General features: G+C 51.6%; 1 protein-coding gene across 1 annotated transcript in view; it reads right to left on the reverse strand.

Moving 5' to 3' along the window:
* The window catches only part of LOC123187191 (endo-1,4-beta-xylanase 5-like), a 5,486-nt gene extending 1,684 nt beyond the window's left edge, over positions 1 to 3,802 (reverse strand). Inside the window, exons 1-5 of the mRNA XM_044598982.1 lie at positions 3,447 to 3,802; positions 3,279 to 3,316; positions 3,026 to 3,176; positions 509 to 684; positions 161 to 409 (exon numbers count right to left, since the gene is read on the reverse strand). Of these exons, the coding sequence (XP_044454917.1) occupies positions 161 to 409; positions 509 to 684; positions 3,026 to 3,176; positions 3,279 to 3,316; positions 3,447 to 3,516 (684 nt within the window). The 5' untranslated portion in view covers positions 3,517 to 3,802. The remainder of the gene's footprint in view (positions 1 to 160; positions 410 to 508; positions 685 to 3,025; positions 3,177 to 3,278; positions 3,317 to 3,446) is intronic.
* Positions 3,803 to 9,586: the final 5,784 nt, after the last annotated feature.

Raw genomic sequence — 9,586 nt, forward strand, 5'->3', positions numbered from 1 at the left:
CAGTCCGTGCGTATAGGATTTTCGCTCAGTCAAGTCACAGAATATATAAAAAGGAAGAAAGAAAAAGTTTGATTTCTTTTACACAGATCTTTATGTAAGGTTTCATGAGTGAAACATCAACTGAGACTTGGTTAAGTACGAGATTTAGCAGTCCCGATACCTGATATGGCTTGTTGCCGAGTATGGTCTTGCTGATGGCGGAGCCGAAGGGGAAGTCCCTGCTCATCTGGTGCACGGCGACCTTGGCGCCGACGACGCGGGCGCCGCTGCTGTCCGACACGTGCACGTTCACGAACCGTTTTCGGATCAGCTGGATGCGGTCCTCCCGGTGCTGGCTCCATTGCTCGGGCGAGAACGGCTGCAGCGAGGCGCTTCTGATCGAGACCATGGACGCATTCGCGGTTGCTGCCTGCAGAGAATGAATCAACAGAGAAAATTGCATGAGCTGCCATTCGATCATATCTTTTTTATCTTAAGTTTGCTGATGATTCGTTCAAGCGGGCCTCGCCTGGAAATAGAGAACAGACGTCTGTGACGGCGAGTTGAGGGTGAAGCCGCCCTTGAGGAAGGACCAGCAGTCGTTCCGCACCAGAGCCGTGCCCAGGCACTGTGATCCAGCGTTGTCCAGTGACATGATCTTGGCCTTCACGTGGATAGTTCCTGGCCCATTGAATTTCACCCAGCCTAGAAGATAGATCACTCGAGCATTTCAACACATTGACAAATCATGGTGAACAAATGAACTTATGACACCAAAATTGCTAAAAACATATGTGTAATTACGGAACTAGCAGGTGTTCTGCTTTTGCATTAGGAAGAGGGAATCGGGTTGAGTACCACAAAGACAACAAAGTTATCATTCAACGGGGACTCAAACGCTCATCAACTACATTTGCCAGAAATCAAAAAAGACTGCAGAAAGCTGGGTGGAGTGGTGCAAAAAAAAAAACATGTTTAAGGCGAACATGCATACAAACATGGTTTTCACATTTGTGTGGTATAAACCGAATAAAAAAAATCATTGCTTTCTAAGTTTGAACAGGCGCGGCATAGATATGAAAATATAACGGTTTTGATAAAGCACATCTAGATGTGTCCTGAGTATTACACATCTAGATTTGACGCGAAGTTTCATGTGGGCAATTTTTTTCTTTTTCTTTCCTTTTGTTCTGCGTTTATGAGTCACTTGGACTTGCAATAACTTGGGACAGACCCAAAATATAAATATAAAAGCATTGTTGACCATTAGATATATCTTAATAATGTGTTTATTTAATAGCTGTTGATATATTTTTTGAATATCTTTTGTCAAAGTTAGAAATATTTGACCTTTTTTAACTGAGTTTATGCGCTATCTATTCTGGGGAAGGAGGGAGTGTGCAGGTGCACAAAGGTCTGTACTGTACCATCATGTCATGATACAGGTATAAATAGCTCATGATACAGGTGCACAAACTCCAGCTCACAGCCCAGTAGTACTAGTAGTAGTAAAAAAGGTTCGTGGTGGAAAGAGCATGAGCACGCATGCCTTTGCCCAATCTGGGGCGCCGTCCACCCACCCGAATCACCCAATGAGCTCACTTGCCTCTCGCCACCGCCATGCATGCCCCGCCAATACACGCACAAGGCTACAAAAGCTAGCGCTCGCCTCTCCCTCGCCTGCCGCTGGGTGCTCAGTGTGGATCTCACTCGATGCGTGGGCGTGGTCACACAAGCGCACGCGTCCGTCCGCTCCCTACCATCGGAATGAGCATCGGAATGAATGTAGGAAAGGAAACGATCGATCGCTGGTCCATGCAGTGTCCACATGCAGAGCAGCGATGCGCACTGTGCGCCCATCCATCCATCCATCCACCCACGGCCACGTAGCTGCTGGATCCAGCGAGAGCCTAGAGCCCAGATCCTTGTGCCCTCCCTCCGTGATTGGTTTCATTCCCTTGGACTGTCCGCTTCTCAATCTTCCCGGTGTGTGTGGATGTATGTATGTATGTATGTGTTGCTAGTATTGGCGAAAACGAGGACAAGTTTGGGTGGGTTGGACCTCTGAGATCTGATGACCACCTGCAAGTTACTCCTACCTCTGAACTACAGTTCTGTAAAACCTGGACAGGTTTGGGTGGACTGGACCAATTGTGCAGACACTTGCTCTCTTTGGGTCCTCAGTTGTCTGTGTTACGTTAGTACATCTGAAATCTGACGCTCTCAACATGTAGGCATTCCCGCTCTGAGCTGCAGACCAGTTCAGTAAAAGCTTTATGAATCTTATTACTGACATTTGTACATAAACCCTCTTTTTCGTCTGAAATGAAAAAATCTTATTACTAACATAACTGTAGGATCAGGCAATGTCGTGCGCAAATTCTCAACTTCAAATGCTACATTAATTCTCGGGCTTCAAAAAATAAAATAAAATGAACGTCAAAAAAATACTACGTAGTACATACTCACTGAATTCGCGAAAGGGACAAACTGTTCGAGGAATACGAATAACTGACAGCGTTATAACTCTATAAAATGTCCAAACTCAGTTGGACTCTTCGTTATCAGTTTCACAAAGCGTGTTGGATTTCAAGTTGAAAAGTGCACGGATGTGCAAAAAGCCAAAAACTGCATGCACAATCGCACGCCATACCAACGGAGTAACACTCTGTTCTCCCAAGTACGTAAGTCGCAAATCTATTTTGAGATAGTTTTTTGAACTTTTGTATATGGTTTTCAAATGGCATTTCCAGATTTCCAAAAATTAGTCTGTTTTCACCTAGTAATACGTCCCCAGAGATTCTCTGCTTAGATCTCGGCAAACAAAATTGTTTTTCTTTAGAACCAGGGTGTTTTGACTTTTGAGTCTCAAACTGAAGAAAGGGAATTAAGGGAAAAAGGACATGTTTGACTGGCACATTTTCAATCAAGTTATTAACCTGTTTAAGTAAGGATAATTAGCCGTGCATATACATGGAGTGAGTCGCTCACAAAACAAGCAATGAAATTGGGAGCTGGGCTCCTTTTATCAAGGAAAAAGACTCACATGAGAAGCTGTAGGCCATGCCGGCGGACATGTTGTAGAGCACGAAGGACGGCGAGTAGTTGCCTTCGTCGGCCGTCCTGAAGTCCTTGATTTTCTTGGCCCACCGGAGGATGCCGCCGTTGTACAGTGCAGGCTCAGGGTGGCCTTTGCACTGCAAAGAAGAAAGAAGCAGCAGAAAAACGCAGTGAGATAGAGACGTACGGCGCGAAGCAGAGTGTTATTCAGAGAGATCGATGGAGACGGTGCAGCGTACTTCAGTGTAGGCTTTGTAGTCGTAGCGCACCCCGTCAGCTGCACGGAGGGCGAAATTAAGTGGCATCAAAATCAGTAAGGCGTCGGCCATGCTATACAAGGCAACGCCTGCAGCATTGATCGGTTGATAGATGCATGTGTGCAAGCTTGCAGGGAGGAGCGCACTCACCGGAGGAAGCATGTGGAGCGAGCGAGGCGGCGAGCAGCAGCAATGGCAGGAGGACCGCCGTGGGCTTCATGGCCCGGGGAGGAGGAAGAAGAGGTGCCGCCGCAGAGTCCACAACTACTAGCTAGGTGCAAGAGGTGGTATGTTGAGACTTGAGAGCACGGGCAAACGGCAGGTGGGTAGCAACGAGCAAGTGTAACAGGCCAGCTCTCCCGTGATCCCTTCCTTGTCCCGTGTGTGCGCCTACCGATCCAGCATTTATACTGCAACGCAACAAGGAGCTAGCCAGCGAGACAATTCGGCTGTAACGTGGATGATAGCTGGTTAATTAGCGCAACAATCTTACTAGTGATTAATTAGGTAGATGAACATGAGCACTGGAGTAACCAAAGACCGCCTGGCAAGTAGCCAAGCTACACCTGCACAAGTAGGCTGTGGGTTTGACTAGTTGCTATGTTGCTCGTGGATAAACTAATGGTTAGTTTACTCTTGTGAGCTGCGACGTTGCTAACTAAGTGCTGCTATGTTGCTCGTGGATAAACTAATGGATAGTGGCGTTGGCATGAGAGGCAAGTTAGTGTTTTTTTTTTGTGAGGAAACCACTGATTATATTGAAACAAGAATTACAGAAAAGAACGCCAGAAAGCTAGAAATTACACACAGGTCCTTTCTGCAAAACAACGTCGCCGACGCGAAGAAGAACGTGCCGGTGGCGGGCCGCCGCTGCATCTCCACACGAACCTTGGATCGGGAGATGTCCCCAGGCGGCGGGGTAGTCGCCGGACCTCGAACTCCGGGGAGCCTCCACTCTGCTCCGCTGGTAACGCCGTCTTGATCCAACATCAGGGGCTTCCGGGTCGACAACTGGATCCGCCGCGTCGAGATCCAGAGGGGGATAAACGCACGCATCGGCCACCGGGGACCGCGAGCGCGGACGAGGAGGCGCTCCGCCGTAGCGCTCAGAAGAACTCCACCGCCGGAGGGGACGAGCACCACCTGCAAAACGAAGACCGGCCGCGCCGCCCACTCCAAGACGCCGCCGGCCAGGGTCCCAACAGAGCCTACCCTGTACACACACGCGAGACAAAGCTCCCCCACCCTCCCGCCGCCGCAGCGGCCGACGGAGGGCAGGGGACCCGGCGAAACGACGACGGAGGGGTGGATCTGCTCGGGGGTTCCAGAAAAGTCGCCTCTACTGTAGCGGGAGAGGGGACGCGTCCAAGGTCGCGTTGAGGCAAGTTAGTGTTTGACTCGGCAGTCATTAAGCTGATTACATTGCATGCACGTGGAGAGCTCAGCAGTGCCCAGGGAATTACTTTCGGCGTGATATCTACACATACAGTGGTACGCGTGCAGAGTAGCGACTAGCAACGCAGAGAGAGACGATGGACCGACTGACTGACACCTCGCCGGAGAGCACTAAATTATACTCAGACGGTCAGTGTATACCACCTGTCACTCATCTCTGGGCATGGACACGCATGCTTCCAGCATCCATGGAAAGCCAGCATCGATCGTCTCTGTACTGTTGGCCTATCATGTTGTTAGGACAAATCGGTGGGTGATTATTAGGCTATCATTCTGTTAGGACGGTCGACAAAGTCCATACCATCATTTGTCCTTGTTTACTGTTAAGCCGCGAGCTGTATGTTATGTGGTTTTGGCCTTTTGGGGACGCACAATATAGGCCCCCTTTGGTTTACCCGATATTTGTAGTGGGTGGCAGAAGGCCGGGACCCGGAACATGGAATGTTTTGACGGGAAAGTGGTGAAGAATCGTGCTGAATCAGTCTCCCGTTATTGCTGCTCTATCCTACTGTACTGAGAGCATCTCCAGCCGTTTCCCCCAGGGGCTAGAAAAAGCATCGTTTGGGGACGAACCGGCGGTAAATTTCGGCGTGGAGGCGATCGGGTTCCCAGCCGCCGCCCCAGATCGCCCCCGACACCCTTTTTTAGAAAACAAAATCGGTTAAATACAACATAAAATTCGTCCAAACTCGATGATTTTATTGATATTTGTAAAAAAACTAAAAACATAAATTAAAACTAACTAAAAACTTAGCCAGGGACACAATCAGAAGCTGCACGGCGAGGCCGCGGCTGCAATAAGGAGGGGGGCCGTGTTAGCCGGCAAGCATGCATCCGGAAATTGCTAATGAAGCTCGAGCACAAGCTTTGAAAATTTCAATTAACTGATTTTAGTATAAAGAAAATTACAAAAGCATGCACATAAAGGATGTTGGGGGATCTCCAACGCCAACCCTCAAGTCTCCCGCAACCGTTCGACCATGCTATTCGGACGGCGGAAACCATCCAACGTGGGCAGGTGTCGGTCCGTGGCGCGGTCTGGGCATGTTTTCTCCCACAAATCAAAGATAAACGTAGGCGAGGTTTGTGGGAGTTCGGACCGCTGTCACGCCTATTTCTGACCGTCCTGGCCCACCCAAACCTCTCCTCCCTCGCCCACGCGCATTCCCGTCCCAAACCACCTACCCGCATTCATGCCGATGTAGACTGTGCCACTCAACATTGGTGACGGCTCAGGACGGACACGACCTCTCACAGCACCCGCCATTGAAGCGTCGTGCCAGACGAGGGCACCGCCCGTTGCATGCCTGACTGAACACGCCTCCTCGTCGCATTCAAATGTCTCCATTAACCCCGCGTGGAAGCCAACAAACCTATTGCGGCCACACGTTCGCTCATGAGTGGGCCGACATTAAACGCAACGCTGGGCAGACTCCTTCTATCCGCCCTTTATATAAATCAGGCCAGGTGCCGCGCAAGAATCGCACCACTCCGCCGCTTCCCATCTCCTTCTTTCACTATTTTCTTCAATCTTTCGGTGGCATCCGATGAGATGGAAGAGCAGTTTTTCAGCATAAAAGACGGTTGGGTGGGCCGCCGAGCAAGCCGGATACAAGCGAGGAAGCTCGCCGCTCCACCTCCCTCACCTAGCCCGACGAAGCCACGCCGCCACGGGCTCTACACCGCCGTTGATGACGCCACGTCGTCCCGCGCCTCCAACGCCTGTGACCGCGCCATGCAGGCAGAGACATAAGTTGGGTGCATGGAGGTCAACGAGTCAGTGGGCAGCGTGTCCGTGTCCGCCATCGTCATTGAGGAGAAGTAGAACACGGGAGTCTGCCGGCGTACACAGCCGGTGTTGAGGATATTACTGCTGGGCGTAAACCGGCCTATCTGGGCCGGGTCAACTTCATCAGTAGTTCAAGAGTGCTAAAAGCCCAAGAAGGCAGATGAGGGCCTAAGGCCCGTAGTCGGTTTAAGACTTGTAGCCGCAAACCGGTATTTGTATATAAACTTGTATTGTAAGTTAGGAATAAGGAGAGACCAACCCGGATACGAATATCGACCGGTGTTGGGACTTTGTGAACCGACGGGCGTCACCCGTGTATATAAGGGGACAGCCCGGCGGTGGTTCAGGAGGACAGACAACAACTCAAGACATAGGCGAAGCTTGTTTGCTCCCTAGTCATCGAAACCCCATCAATTCCATCACAACTAGACGTAGGCTTTTACCTTCATCGAAGGGGCCGAACTAGTATAAACTCTCTTGCGTCCCTGTGTCCGCTTTAACCCCTTCAAACTAACCCGTCGCGATGGCTCCACGACTAAGTCCTTTCTCTAGGACATCTGCCGTGACAAAACCACGACAGTTGGCGCCCACCGTGGGGCTATCGCACGATGGTTTCAGGTTTTTGGAGGGCCGCTTTGAAGGACTCGAGGGCTATGCTGTAGGCCGGATGACTAAGAGTCGTCGCGGCAAGCTCTGCATCGACGACGCAGGCTGGGGCCCCGAGGCCGGCTCAGTTGAGTACGGGTACCGGGTCCCCTTTGGTGGCATTCATGTTTTCATTGGCAAGATCGCTGAACCGGGCCCTGAGCCGGACATCTGCACCGACCTCGTCGAGACGGCTCAGCGTGCGCGATCCGCCCGGGTTAAACCGGCCATGAAGCGTGCCTTCGTGGGAGTCATTCATGGAGGAAGTTATGAGGACGGATCGGAATCTCGCGGCGAGACCGTCGTTTGTTCCGATAACGAGTCTTCGACCGGAGAAACTGAGTCTCTCTGTCAGCTACAAGATGGCCGGATTGGGGGCTGTTCCGATGGCGACAGTATTCCGGACCCCTCTGATCTGCCCAACCGAGTTGGAATATTCATGGCCGGAACACAAGCAGCGCTTCATTCTTCGACAGCTGCGGCAACAATCTCCGGTTCAGCAGCGGCGACGGCTGCCGGGGCAGGAGGCCCTGTGCGCCCGTCGGCTCAGGTTCTATCAGAGCTATTCGATGCATTGGCTGTGCTTATGGCGGAAGCTAATCCGGCGAATCAGGGCGTTCACAACGCGGAGATTGCAAAAGGTAAAGGAACAGATCACCCATGCCAAGGCGGATCTGGCAGCTGAGGACATCAGGATGGCCACGGAGCGGGCCGCTCTAGACGCACAAGCCTACAGGCTCATGTTGGACCAGAGCGCGTCGCATGAAGTCATGAGGAGGAAGCACCGATCCCGTTTGCCTCCGGTTTTCGAGGCCAGAGACCTTTTCAACACCCCGGGAGCTGGAACTAGTAATTCGCTGGAGGGAAACCGGATGGAAGCTCCTGGGACCGGTGTGCCAGTTCAGCCTCGTCGGATGGACCCGCCTCGTCAGAACACCGTTATGCCTCAGGTTGTTTTAACACCTCCGGGTCACTACTCCAACCCAATGGACAATCTCGTCGCCACTGCTATACGGCTAGAGGCCATTCCAATTGAAGGTGACTCGCCGCAGGCAGTAGAGACGCGACGGGTCAAGGAGCTTCTGAGGACAGCTTTGGTCCAACAGGAAGCATACTCGTACAGCCGCGACCGGATCCACTCGACCCCCCGTCCAAGCCGGAGCTATAGCAGACATATGGATGAACCGGCAGTGTCGAGTAATGAACGACGTGGAGCACCCCGTGGCAACAACCCGGCGGGTGGTGCTGATAACGCTCAGGAAGTGGTGGACCAGGCCCAAGCGCGCAGGGAGGCCGAGTTAGCCGGACAGCATTAGGCTCGGCAGCTCACGCCGGTTCGTCCAACTATCTCGATCGAACCTGGTGTTACTTCTAGTTCTTTGGGGGTGCCTTGCCTTATCCCCGCTTTATGCAATGTGCGCCTGCCCAAGGATTTCAAAGGCCCGCGCAAAGTACCAAATTACACGGCGGATCAACCTCCAGAGACATGGGTGGAAAGCTATGAGATGGCCATGGAGATGCTTGATGTGGATGACGTGGCGTGTGCGAAATACTTCACCATGATGCTTGAAGGAACGGCCCGTACTTGGTTAAAAAGCTTGCCGGCTAATTCTATCAGTTTATGGGCCCAATTACGAGCCCGGTTTATCAACAATTTCAAGGATACATGTAAACAGCCTATGTCGATAGTGGACTTAGCTGCCTGCGTCCAGGAGGAAGGAGAATCAACGACTCATTGGGTGCGCCGGGTTTCGCAAGTGTTGCACTCATCAGACCGCATCAACGCTGACACCGCAGTATTAACCCTAGAAGGCAACTGCCGGTTTGGGCCCCTAAAGCTGAAGTTGGGACGGATGAAGCGTCATTGCACTGATATGGGGACCCTCATGGCCGCTTTCGTGAAGTATGCTGATTCTGATAGTACCAAGGATCCCGAATCTGATGATGACAAGGCAGGGAAGGGAAAGAGGAACAGCAACTCCAAAGGTCAGCAGCATCACTGGGCAGGCAACGGTGGTGGGGGCAAGCGTAAAGCGGATGGTAACATGGACTTTGTGGCTAATACCAACACGCAGGACAATGGCCAGCGACGCAAGGATAGACCAAAAAATCACAATGGGGCACCCAACCCTAACCCGGACCGCCTAAACTATCTACTGAGCCAGCCCTGTTCAAGGCATGGGACGAAGGAGGCGCCAGCAAACCACCTTTGGAAGGATTGCTTCATTATGCAGGAGTTCAAGAATTCTAATGCTTTCCGGTATGATCACGGCTCCGACGGTGGTTCAGGGTCCGGGCCGGGTTACGGCGGAGGAAATTCCGGTTCAGGATTTAACGGTAATCCGGGCGAACATAATAATCAAAATAGTTAGAACAACCAGGGTGGTTACAACCAACAGCA

This window comes from Triticum aestivum, chromosome 2A (genome assembly GCF_018294505.1).
Source record: "Triticum aestivum cultivar Chinese Spring chromosome 2A, IWGSC CS RefSeq v2.1, whole genome shotgun sequence".
NCBI lineage: Eukaryota > Viridiplantae > Streptophyta > Magnoliopsida > Poales > Poaceae > Triticum > Triticum aestivum.